The 13,369-nt window shown below is 44.7% G+C and overlaps 1 protein-coding gene across 1 annotated transcript; it reads right to left on the minus strand.

The window, feature by feature from the left end:
* Positions 1–278: 278 nt before the first annotated feature.
* On the minus strand, positions 279–5,133 carry FAM170A (family with sequence similarity 170 member A). The gene is made up of 3 exons (XM_069591702.1): positions 3,928–5,133; positions 2,006–2,146; positions 279–1,236 (listed from the first exon to the last, which is right to left on the minus strand). Exons 1-3 carry the CDS (start codon positions 3,995–3,997, stop codon positions 449–451), a joined length of 999 nt encoding a protein of 332 aa, XP_069447803.1. The 5' UTR covers positions 3,998–5,133; the 3' UTR covers positions 279–448.
* Between the last annotated feature and the right edge of the window lie 8,236 nt (positions 5,134–13,369).

Consider the following 13,369-nt stretch of genomic DNA (forward strand, 5'->3'; position numbering starts at 1 on the left):
ATGGGCCCCAAGGTGATGAGACTGCAGAGCCATCAGGTAACCCAGAGCATCTCCTCGGCCCCTTCCCTTAGATTCCTCTGGGCCCTCGTGACATAGGCTCAGAAGACCGTGCCAGCCTCAGGTCTCACCTCTCCTGAGAGAAGGCCACACCATCTTCCAGGATCTTCTGGCCCATGAATTATCAGTTGCTGTGTGGAAATCAAGAGAGATGTTGAGTTGAGTTAAGAGATGTTGAGTTAAAGAGAACTTCCAAGGGAAGCTGAAAAGCTCAGGATAAATTCTCTCGTACAGTCATGACTTTATTAAAATGCCTCGGCCAAAAGCAAGGGGCCCAGTTACCCCCTTCGGTTGACCCCTGAGGTGAGAAAGCCCCACTTCTCCCTTCTGAGCCAGGATGGAGAGACAAGACTGGAGAAGACATAGCTCCCGCTGCAGCCCTGGCCCCTGCTCACTTCCGGTCCTTGGGAGAATGGAACACACAGCCTGGACACTGGCTCCAGGGTCTCCTCAAGCTGACATCTTCCCCCGCAGGCTGCTGCTCCTCATTCTCCTTCTCCTTCTGCTCCTCGTCCTCCCCGTCCTCGTCCTCCTCCTCGTCCTCCACCTCCTCCTCAGGGGTGTTCTCTGGTTCCACGTTGCCTGTCAGCTGGGCCATGGTGAGATGAAAGACGTGGCAGCTGAAGCCCTCGCGGATGCCATTCTGCACGTGTTCCTGCAGGACCTCCAGGCTGGGGAAGACCCGGCAGCAGGCCATGCACCGGAAGCCAGTCTCCATGGTCACCAGCCAGTCGGGTGTCCTGGCCCGGGGTCTCTCCTCGACAGCGGGTGACCCTGGGACGGGACTGTCAGACTCAGCCCTCTCCTCGTGCTCTTTCTCCTCCCCGCTGGGCTCGCTGTCAGACAGGAGGTTTCTGGTGGACACGTCCGAGGGGGGAGTCCCCACCCACACGTCCTCAGGAAGGGTCACTTCCTCCATCCTCGGCTGCTTTTCTAGCGACTCTGAGGGTTTCTCTGCCTCCCAGGAGACAGCAACACCCTTTTTCATTTGTACCCGCATGTAGTATATTTTCATGCCCCTCTTTTCTTTGTTCATATGTAGAGAGGTTGCACAGGTCTTGTAGGATGAAGGGGAGGAGAAGGAGACACGTGGTGACAGGGGAGCTATCTCCCCTTGTTCTTGAAGATGGGCTAGGGGTGCTCTAGGCTGGGGACTGTCTCGATGCAACTTCCAGACTCCTGGGAAAGGAAATTAGAAACATAAGAACATGTATGGGTCCTTCCAGGAGCTGAGGGTGCTGTGGGGAGGGACATCTGTATGACATAGTTGTGTCATGAGCTTGGAGTTTGTTGGTCATAGAATGGGGTGGGGTATGTGTTGGCATCTGTGGGTTCTTCATCTGTGGGTGGGGGAGCAGATACTGGAGCCATATCTGTGTGCAGGGGTGTAGAGTGTGGTGCAGGGGCATGCTGTGGTATGTGAGGGATGCTGGTGGGTGAGTTCACGAGGAGCAGGTGAGTTGGGGAATATCATCGATGTGCTACTTGTGGGAGATGGGCTGTGGTACAGGAGGAGGGCCCTGGGGAATCGCCTGCTTGGGGTTGGTGTCTGGGCTGAAATGGCTGAGTGGAGAGCAGATGCACGTGGGAGGTGTATGGACCTGAGTGGCAGGGTCCTGCCATTGGGCCGAGCTCTGGAAACAAAGGCAAAGACAAGCCCTACATGTTCCTCTGAAGATGCTAAACCTGATCCCTCTGCCCTCCACTTCAAGCCCAGACCTCTTTAGCCCCTCTCCTTAACTTCCCCACCATGGTGGGACCAAGACTCACACATCCCCACGCTGAGCTTGGTCCACGCCCTCCTAAAGCTCAGATGTCCTCCCCAGGCTCCTCCACAGGGCCCTGACCACCTCTGAGAACCCTGGATTTCTGCTCAGCCTTGTTGGGATCTATGTGTCCCTGCTCCAGAGCCAGGCACCCCTACACTCAAGGATTCCCATACCCTTACCACCATAGATGAGCTTGCGTGGAGAAGAAACACAGGAGAAGTATTCAGAAGCAGAAGAGACCTCCCCTGACCCTTGGGGGCAGACTCGGGCCACTGCAGTGCATCCTAGCTGAGGGGGATCCTCTTGTGATTTTGAGATTCCTGGGAGAGAAATTAGAGGCTGAGAGAGAGAGTGGTGTGGACATGTTTGCTCATCAGTCATCTGTCCAACAAATATTTACCGAGTGTCTGACACATGTTAGTGACTACACATGGTTTGTAGTGTATGGTTTGCAGTGAATACACATGTTTTGGAGCATGTTTCCTGGTATATACTTTAGGATTCAATTAAAAATCAGTAACTATTCTGTTGGTGTATTTGGGGGGATGTAGGTCTGAGAGGCGACTGTAAGTATATAGAAATATGAGTGATGTGTATTAGCTAAGTCTGTGATAAGTGTGGAGTCAGCATGGTAAGCACAGTGCAAATGTGTGCATCTGTGTCTGTGGCATTTGTGTGCATGGTTTCTGTTTACAATTCAGGAATTATGGGACATGTAACTCTTCCTCATTACATGGTGTGGCTTGCACTTATGGCTTGTGTTTATTCATTCATTCAATAAGATTCAGTGAGCAGTCACTATGTATCTGGCACTATTCCATTATTCTGGTCTCTGGTAAAGCTGAGCATTCTTGTAGGGGAAGACAGACACTAAACAAAAATATAAATTATATAAAAATATAATCAGTACATAATACATCAGCGGGTGCCAGAGTTAGCAAACAAAAATACAGGACACCCAATTTTCAATGTGTGGTTTAATAAGGAGTTTATGTGTGGAGGTGTGTGACATTTCTGCTACATCAGTGTGTATGAGTATGAGTGACTGCATCATGAAACACCCCTTACACATGCTGAGGGTCACCCAGGTCCCGGCAGGGTGACAAGAACTTTACCATGAAGACTTTATAGCTGATAAGCACCCTATCCCCATTCTCCCCACTCTTTCCTCCACCACACACAGAAATATTCTGATGTGTGAGGGGCAGGGCAATCATTGCTTTCCCCATCCTGTCCCAGCTGCTGCCTGCTCCCAAGTCCCACCCTACAGTTGCCAGGGCCCTGGGCCCGGTAGGAGGTGCTGCTCTAATCTGGGGCCTAGGCCTCCAGCTGGAACTCTGGGGTGGGCCCCATTCTGCCCCACTTCCTCACGTGACCACCCCCTCTACCAGGGTGACTACTCACCTACACTTAATGCACGCAGGCACCCTGTAGCCATGGCTCTCAGACCTCCCCATAGGACTCTAACAACATTTCTCACCCCCACCCCTGTGGTCTCAGGTCCTGGAAGGCCCTTCCCCTCTCCCTTGATCTCCTTCAGGAAATTCTTCCTGTTGAATAAATAAAACCTCCATGTTTTCTATAGGACCATCCCTAGACGAACAACCTCCTTTTGAAGAGCATTCCACTGCCTGAGATATTTTTCAACAAGGCCTTCAGCTCATGGGGCTTCTCTTTCCTCTTTGGTAAAAGGGGCCAAGTAACCCATGGGTCTGCCTCAGCATCCTTCACGTCCCCTAGCTCGTGACCCCAGGGAAAAAGCAAAGAGAAGTAGAAAGAATTTGAAGATTGAGAAAAGCTGCATGTCTAGGGCTGCACAGGCAGGATACAGCCTCTGTGAGTGCCACGAAGCCCTAGGCCTGTAGCCCCTGGAGAGTGCTCAAACCAGCAGGACTGACCTCCCATCTGTCTGGGGCATCTGGCCTTCCTGTGTCATCTCACACCGCGGGGACCTCCCCCGAGATGGATACAGCAACATCACCAAGACTGTGATGGTATCTTGCTCCCTGCTTCATATGTAACAGGTTCTCAGTACCCCCTTCCTAGAGAAGGCTCAGGTTGGCAGAAACCCTTGTGCCCCAGACAAGTTGCCCCCACATACCTCCTCCCTTCTCGGCAGTCTCCTGGGACTCTTCATTTTCCAGGTGTTTCCTCTTTTGTCGCCTTTTCATCGTCCCAACTAGAAGACCCCCTAGAAGAAGATGCCACACGTCCAGCTCCTCCTCTTCGCTACAGGTTGGCCCTTCTTGGCTCTCCAGAGACCCACTGAAATGACTTGATATTTAAATCGAGTAAAAACAGTCGAGTCTCGAAGTGGCTGAAGAACTCGGACCACTTAAAGCAGCAGCACTGCCCAGTGCTCTCCACAGCGCAGGGCTGTTAAAGTTCAAAGGTCGTCGGGCCCACGGCAGGATTCTCTGACCTCAGTGATGACATCAGAGCATTCTGTGGACCTAGGGGCCAGGCTGTCTCTGCAACAGCACAGACCTCATTTTCAAGAACAATTCATTTTTCCCAGTAGAACCTCGCCCATGAATTCAACTCTCACATCTTTCAAATGCAGCAGGATATTTTGAGATGTTAATCTGTTCCTGTTTATTTTTTTTCTTTTCTCCCTTTATTTCACTCTTTCCCTTCTGCATTCAAGTGGGTAGCAGAGCCTGTGTTTGCTGACCAGTGGAAGAACAGGGCAGGGTGTAGCAGCAATGGCATGCTGAGGACCTTGGCTTTTATTTCTGAAATCCCAAACACCACGGAAAAGAGAAGATACTTGAGCAGAAATGTAACAGAAGCAGGTTTTTGAAATTACATACTGTCTTGTTTCCCTCTTGGAGTGTTGAAAGGCGCTAATTAAGTCAGAGAGGGACGCCTGTGGATCCTGGAGGAGAAAAGGCCTCTCAAGTGTGGTTGGAGGGGTAGGTGGGGCAAAAATTCCAGAAGGAGATGGCTGTAGTGTGCATACAGGCAAAATCATGGCAATCTGTCCCACACCTGGCTCATGCCTGCTCAGCTGCTCAGTCCTGTCTGCCTCTTTTTGACCCCATGGACTACAGACTGCTAGGCTCCCTATCCATGGGATTTTCCAGGCAAGAATACTGGACCAGGTTACTATTTCCTTTTCCAGGGTATCTTCCTGATCCAGAGATAGAACCTGGGTCTCCTGCATTGGCAGGTAGATTCTTTACCGCTGAGCCACAAGGGAGGCCCACATGGCACAGGAGCTACCAAACCTAAAGGAGGCAAGGCGTTCGAGCCAATGGATGTCTTCACTACACTGTGCGCTCCAGTCAACAATGACCATGCTTCCGGCCCCTCCCTCAAAACCTTGGCCCTGTATGACTTCCAAATAGGGATGGATGGAAATCCAAAGAGGACACCAGCAGGATCAAGGCTTAAGATACAAATTAAATGGAGTTGTAAAAAAAAATGGTCATACTATTTCTTGCACACCTCTGCTTGTGGGCTGTAATTTATACCAGTTAAAAGTGGCAATCCATCTGGATCCTCCTGACTCCACTCTAGAATTAGGGTACACCGCATTTCGAGGTGTTGGCCAGGATCCAGTGGGAGTGCTGGCACACGTGGATGGGTGGACTCCCAGAAGTCACTGCTTTCATTAGGAACACCCTGGGGACTGAGGCAGGCCCCCGTTAGAAAGGACATTGCGGAATGACTGAAAGTGTCCGGCAGCGAAGAGAGTGGAGAGAGGACAACGGCAGCCTCGTGAGGGTTTGCTGATGAGTGAATCTTCCTGTTTCTCGCTGGATCCCAAGAAAAGAAGGGACACGGATTTTTTCTTTTAATTATTTTTTGTGGTAGGAATTTTTAAACATACACAAAGTAAAAAGAATGATATAGTAGGAATGCAGTGCCGTTTACTCATCACTCAGTTTCAACAATTATTAATATTCTGCCATTCTTGTTCTGACACATACACACACACTCATTCTCACACTTAGCTTTCTGCTCATTTATTTTAGTTCAGGAGTTTGGGTAGGGTGGGGGAGGAGTTCTATTTTAATGCAAATCTCAGACATTATGTCATTTCTCCTTAAATGTAATAGTATTTATCTCCAACAGATAAGAACTTGTTTATACATAACAACAACATCATTATCTCACCCCCCAAATTTAATCATCATTTCTTCTTAGCACAATAACCAAGCCATACTCAATTTCCTCCAACCGGGTTAAAATGTCTTTTTTATACATGGTCCATTGAAATCAACATTTAAACACGGTCCACATGTTGCAATTGGCTGATGTGTCTGTTAGTCTACAGCAGCTCTCCCTCCTTTTTTTGGCACCGATTTATTGAAGAAACTAAGTAATTTATCCTGTAGAATTTTCCACAGAAGTCTATTGACCATATTTCTGTGATGTTATTTAAGATGCTGCCTTTTACCTAATTTTCCTTATAAACAGTCAGAGCTAAAGAATTAATTAGATTTAGATGCAATTTCACATTACTACAAGCTTATTTTGTAAGTGATGCTGTGTACTATCCTATTGCTTTGCAATAGAAAGTAGAAAAATTGTCCCATTTTTAGTGAAGTTAAGATTGACCAGCGAGTTCAAGTACTGTCAGGTTGATCCCTTCGTATTTACAAGTTTCACATCCACAGATTCAACCAACCTCAGATAGAAACTTGATTTATGTTTGGTTGACTCTAAAGATGTGTATTTACTGAAAAAAATCCACCTATAGGTGGATTCAAACCCACAAATTCAAACCCACAGTGTTCCAGAATCAGCTATAGTTCCAAGTCCAGTGTGGAGGGTCGGGGGGTTCCCCATACCACCAAGTGAGGACCGCATACTGAGAGCTGTACAGATGCAGCTCAGTTCTGACACTACCTACTCAAAGACAGCGCCAGACTCCACAGAAGAAGGGCTCAGTCCTACGAGAGCACACACACACTCAGATGCCAGTGGCAAATCAAGGTTGCCACCTGTGCTTCAGTTGCTTTGAGCATCATTGATTCATTCACACAAAATGGAGTCACAGAACTCAGAGAAACATGTTACTTACTACATATTATTAATTATATATATATAATGTTATATATATATATATATATATATATATATATATATAAACTCAGGAACAGTCAGATGGAAGAGATGCATAGGGAAAGGATCCAAGTCTTTCCTGCTCTCTGAGCATGCCTTTTCCTCAAGTTCTCCATGTGTTCACCAGCTCAGAAGCAGTCCAAACCCCTTCTTTTGGGTTATTATGGAGGCTTCATAATATAAACATGAATGATTAAGTCATTTGCTTTTGGTGAATCATTCAACTTCCAGCCCTCTCTGACCTCCCCAGAGGGGTGAGAGTGAAAGTTTCAACCCTCTAATCATTTGGTTGGCTCCACGAGGGACCAGCCTTCACCCTTAGTTGGTTTCCAAAAGTCACCTCATTAACGTAACAAAAGACATTTTCATTGTTCTCAGCACTTAAGAAATTCCAAAGGTTTTCAGAGCTCTATGCCAAACATATAGAAAATCAAACATCAATGCCTTATTATATCACACAACCACCTTCATTCCCACAGCACTGCCTTCAAGAGATTGTACAGTCTATATTTCAGTATTTTCAGTGATAGGGAACAATTCCCCCCAAAGCATCTCTGACATTTATCTACAGAAAACTTAAGAAAAAGAAAGACCTTCAATATCCCTGAGGTTTTCCCCATGCACCCCAGTTATATTCTTTGGAGACCATATCCATTAGAATAAACTTGATCATTTCATTGTAACAAGTAATTCCCCCAAATCTCAGTGGTTTAAAAAAAACAAAGGTTCATTTCCGACTCCTTGTCATCCATTATGAACTGGCTAGGAATTCTGATCCTCATAGTCCTTATTCCTGGACCCAGGCTGACAAAGGTATCTCTCTCAATCATCTTTGTAGAGAGAAAGAATTCTGGAGCCTTACACTGGTAATGTGAGTTCTGGCCCCAAAGTAACACACATCACGTCCACCCGAAATTGTGGACCCCAATCTTATTGTATGTCTCCCCATTTTTTAGACTCATTAGGCAAAAATAATTGTGAACAATACTACTGAATAGCACAGAAACTATATAGTAAAATTCTAATGAAATGAAGTGAAGTTGCTCAGTCGTGTCCGACTCTTTGCGACCCCATGGACTGTAGCCTACCAGGCTCCTCCATCCGTGGGATTCTCCAGGCAAGAATACTGGAGTGGGTTGCCATTTCCTTCTCCAGGGGATCTTCCAGATCCAGGGATCAAACCCGCGTCTCCAGCATTGCAGGCAGATGCTTTAACCTCTGAGCCACCAGGGAATACAAGACTTGACATAGCTTTTTGTGAAGCTATGCATTCACAAAATTAGAGCTAGAATTCAGATCTCTTAGATCATGATTCAGAACCTTTTTCCACTAGGCTCTGTTAGAATTTTTATACCAGGACAATGTAGTTGGGATAATATTACATTTACTTCATTCTTTGTTTTGTTTCTTTTTTATAAATAGATTTAAGAGGGAGGGTTTGGAAGCCCCTAAAATGCTTACTTACACTGAAAAGCAACTGGAAAATAGTCTCACTGTCTTTTGAAATGTTTGACCTGGTAAAGATTAGAGGAGAAGGCAATGGCACCAGTCCAGTACTCTTGCCTGGAAAATCCCATGGATGGAGGAGCCTGGTGGGCTGCAGTCCATGGGGTCATGAAGAGTCGGACATGACTGAGTGACTTCACTTTCACTTTTCACTTTCATGCATTGGAGAAGGAAATGGCAACCCACTCCAGCGTTCTTGCTTGGAGAATCCCAGGGCCAGGGGAGCCTGGTGGGCTGCCGTCTATGGGGTTGCAAAGAGTCGGACACGACTGAAGCGACTTAGCAGCAGCAGCAAAGATTAGATGTCTGGGAGTCTTTTCTATTCTGAATATAGGGAATACAAAGGAAACAATCTTCCTGAGACTTTAAGAAACAATGACAGAAAAACTCTTGACTCCCACTTTGCTTTCTGATTATCTTGTTGACACTTCAGTTCTTTGAGTAATAGTGGTAGCAACAGTTAGAGTTTAGCCAAGATAAAAGTATATATGCTAGTGTGGCAGCCCCTGCAGAACCACATTACAGGCTAAATGCTTTAGCTCAGTCCCTATTTGCTCATAGGTCTGCGCAAAGTAACAAATGGTTCTGAAACATTTATTCCAAATAGCCTTGTTCTTATTACTTTAAAGATGACTTGGCTGCCAAATATTTGCTCCATGATGAAAAAGAACGTGTACATGGGAGGAAGATTTATGCATTAAGATACGCTGCTTATTTTGCTCCTGCAGATACAATGCACATCCAATGAATTAGAGGCAATTTTCCTCTCTTACCCAAATTGTAGATAAATGAGTATGTCATTCCCCTTCCCTTCAGTGCATACTAGCCATAGTTATTTTCTTTAAGAATATTATTCCCCTGCTCAAATCTTAAATGGCTTCTTACTATGAGAAGAATAAAATCTAAAATATTCAACCAAACATTCAACACCCAGCAGGGTTGAAGACCCTACTGAGTTTTCCAAGCTAAACATAACACTTGTCTTCCAGCCTTCACTCAGCTACATCAAACTTCCTGCCTTCAATCAGAGGATAGTCCCTTGCTCAAGTCATTTCTTTCAAAAGTGAAAGTTTTCAAAGTACAACTTGTTTCTAAGTTCAACTAAAATCCCCCTTTCTACAAGAAGCCCTTCCAGACATCCTGGTGAGAATGGACCATACATTTTCATAGCATGTTAGTTGTACCTCTGTGATAATTCTTCTCACATTCTTTATTCGAGGAGACTCTTAATAGATGTGTCTGATTTCCTCACAACATAGGATGTGAACCCTTGGAAGGTAGAGGCCAAGATTCCTTATATCCAAATTTTCCACAGCTTCTTGCACTAAGTATGATAGTGAGCAGGACCATATGGGACTCCTGGGCAAAAAAAGTCTTTCTGGGTCCCCCTTGTCTTGATTACAGGAAACAGGCTTCATTCAGCTTCCATGTCCTTCCCCGAACTCCAATCAGTTTAGTTCAGTCACTCAGTCATGTCTGACTCATTGTGATCCCATGGACCACAGCACACTAGGCTTCCCTGTCTGTCCATCACCAACTCCTGGAGCTTGCTCAAACTCAGGTCTATCTAGTCGGTGATGCCATCCAACCATCTCATCCTCTGTCATCCCCTTCTTTCCTGCCTTCAATTTTCCCAGCATCAGGGTCTTTTCCAGTGAGTCAGTTCTTTGAATCAGCTGGCCAAAGTATTGGAGCTTCAGTCTCAGCATTAGTCCTTCCAATGCATATTCAGGACTGATTTCCTTTAGGATTGACTGGTTTGATCTCCTTGCTGTCCAAGAGATTCTCAACAGTTTTCTCCAACACCACAGCTCAAAAGCATCAATTTGTTAGTGCTCAGCTTTCTTTACGCTCCAACTCTCACATCTATCCGTGACTACTGGAAAAACCACAGCTTTGACTAGATGGACTTTTGTCGGTAAAGCAATCTCTCTGCTTTTTAATATGCTGGTCTAGGTTGGTCATAGCTTTTCTTCCAAGGAGCAAGTGTCTTTTAATTTCATGGCTGCAGTCACCCTCTACAGTGATTTTGGAGCCACCCAAACTAAAGTTTGTCACTGTTTCCATTGTTTCCCCATCCATTTGCCATGAAGTGATGGGACCAGATACCAAGATCTTTGTTTTTTGAATATTGAGTTTTAGGCCAATTGTTTCACTCTTCTCTTTCACTTTCATCAAGAGGCTCTTTAGTTCTTCTTTGCTTTCTGCCATAAGGGTGTATAATCTGCATATCTGAGGTTACTGATATTTCTCCCTGCAGTATTGATTCCAGCTTGTGCTTCATCCATTCTGGCACTTTGCATGATGTGCTCTGCATATAAGTTAAATAAACAAGGTGACAATATACAGCCTTGACATACTCCTTTACCAATTTGGAACCAGTCCATTGTTCCATGTCCAGTTCTAATTGTTGCTTCTTGACCTGCATACAGATATCTCAGGAGGCAGGTAAGGTGGTCTGGTATTCCTAGCTCTTTAAGAATTTTCCACAGCTTGCTGTGATCCACACAGTCAAAGGCTTTAGCATAGTCAATGAAGCAGAAGTAGATGTTTTTCTGAATCTCTTGCTTTTTCTATGATCCAATGGATGTTGGCAATTTGACCTCTGGTTCCTCTGCCTTTTCTAAAACCAGCTTGAACATCTGGAATTTTTCAGTTCACATGCTGTTGAAGCCTAGTTTGGAGAATTTTGAACATTACTTTACTAGCATGTGATATGAGTTTCAATATGTTTCAGGTTCAAAAAGTTGATAATTAGGAAAGGGAGAGGTTGAGGAGACAAGCAAGGAACAGTTAAAAGAAACAATAGTGCAGCCGTGGGCAGGGTCCTGGTTCCCTCTCAAGGGATATATTCAACAGTATTTTTGAGCTGTTTTGCAGATACTTGAATCTCTACCAGGTGGGAGAAGTTAAGAGTATGCTAGACACAAACATGTAAACCCCAGACGGGGAACCAGAAGTTTGATGATGTTCTCTCCCACTTACCTCACCCCTCAACCAATCAGAAGAATGTCCACAAGCTGATCATGCCCTCTTTGAATCATTTCTATAAAATTCCTCACTTCCTCCTCCAAGTCGGGGACACACAGTTTTGAGCATTAGTTCACTGTGTTCCTCTTTGCTTGGCAAAGCAATAAAGCTACTCTTTTCTACTTCATCCAAAACTCTGTCTCTAAGATTTAACTCAATGTCAGTTGGGCTTTCCTGGTGGCTTAGAATGTAAAGAATCTGCCTGCAATGTAGGAGATCTGGGTTTGACCCTTGGGTCTGGAAGATCCTCTGAAGGGATTAGCAACCCACTCCAGTGTTCTTGCCTGAAGAATCCCATGGACAGAGGAGCCTGGTGGGCTACAGCCCAAGAAGTCATAAAGAGTTGGACTAAATTTTCACTTTCAGGGTGCAGAGTCTAGATTCAGCTTCCCCTACCCCACAAAAATTAAAAGCTTAAATAAATTGCCAAAGTAGTGGATCTTCTTCCTCCCTAGGCCAAACAAGGTAGGTCCTGACCAGTAGCCTCTCTTATTTGTTCCCACATGAGCACAGAAGTGCCATCTCTTTATGCTAAGAAAGATGTTCATTCGCAATGTTCATACATTTGAACAAAAGTGGGAGACTTGTTCATCCCATGTCCTGTGTAACCCACTCAACCCCCTTCATCTCCATCTGAATCTATTTTTACACTGCCTAAAATTTAACCATAGAGAGTCAGTACTTTGAATATTTTACCCTTCAAAGATTTTTATTAAAATGCAAATAATCTCATAAAAAGTAGTGTCTTAACCTAAATCACTGTCAGTCACAGTTTTAGCAAAGACTAAGGAAAAACAGGCTAAGAATTAGGCCATTTTTAAAATGTCATTGAAAATATAGTGACGGGGGAAAAAAGAAATACTATCTGGTATAGAGGCAGATGTTGGAGAGATGGTGAAAAGGCACCAACATAAATAGTCAACATTCTCATAAATTTGCAACAGATAAAATCTGTCTGAGATGGTGCCCCAGTGTGAAACAATGTATTAAGGATGTAAGACATATTTATCCACTGGAAATTAATACTGTCAGTAACCTGAGCTAAGACTCAGAGAGTTCAAATAACTAGGGATGGGAAGAACATTCTAAGTTTATTTATAAAGGACCCTAGAGATTGGAGTAAAACCCACAATTGTAAAGGATGTCTTCCCATCAGAGACTTAGCTGCTATGTATGAACTTTAAGCAAAGGAAGCTGCCTTAGAAAGCAAACTCAGATGATGACTAGTGCCCAGAAAAACCTCTGGGCCAAAGGATTAATATGAATTGAGTTCCATCTTCCTCTAAATCCATTTGGTAGAGTTTTCAAAATCTCCTCCATGAATCTAATCCATTTGACATCAATTCATGGAAGTAAATGAGATTAACAGAATCTGACCAAGATCTCAGTGTCTCTTCCAAAGAATGGACAAAGTATCCATAATGAAGGAGGGAATATGAAACATTCACAGATACCATGCTTAAAATGCCTCTTAGTCTATAAACCATGTTTCCCTGCCGTTTATAGCTCTGAAAAGAATTAGTAACCTACTCCTAGGTGTGACAGTTCGGGTCACTGAAGATTAGATGTTGCCATGAGCCCACAGAGTCTGACCTGCAGAAAGCAATGAAGTCAGTCAAAGCGCTACTCCTTTTGCTGGAATATTTACTGTTGACACTTCAAGAGTTCATCTGTAGACTGAAAACAAAAAATGTCTGTCAATTACTTTCAGTACTTAAATGGGTAAAAAGAGCTAGAGTTTCAAAACAGCTGAATACCCCTACCTGACACAGAGCTGGGAACAGTGCAAATAGCATCGGGGTAATTTTTAAGGTGAATTTCAAGTATGAATCACTTTGGTTCTGTCTCTTAGATGTCCTGAAATTGCCATCTTGTTGAAATTTGGGAAAGAATTCAGGCTCTGTCTTTCCCCAGGGAGAGCATGCAGTTACAAG

The sequence above is a fragment of the Ovis canadensis genome, chromosome 5, assembly GCF_042477335.2.
Source record: "Ovis canadensis isolate MfBH-ARS-UI-01 breed Bighorn chromosome 5, ARS-UI_OviCan_v2, whole genome shotgun sequence".
Classification (NCBI taxonomy): Eukaryota; Metazoa; Chordata; class Mammalia; order Artiodactyla; family Bovidae; genus Ovis; species Ovis canadensis.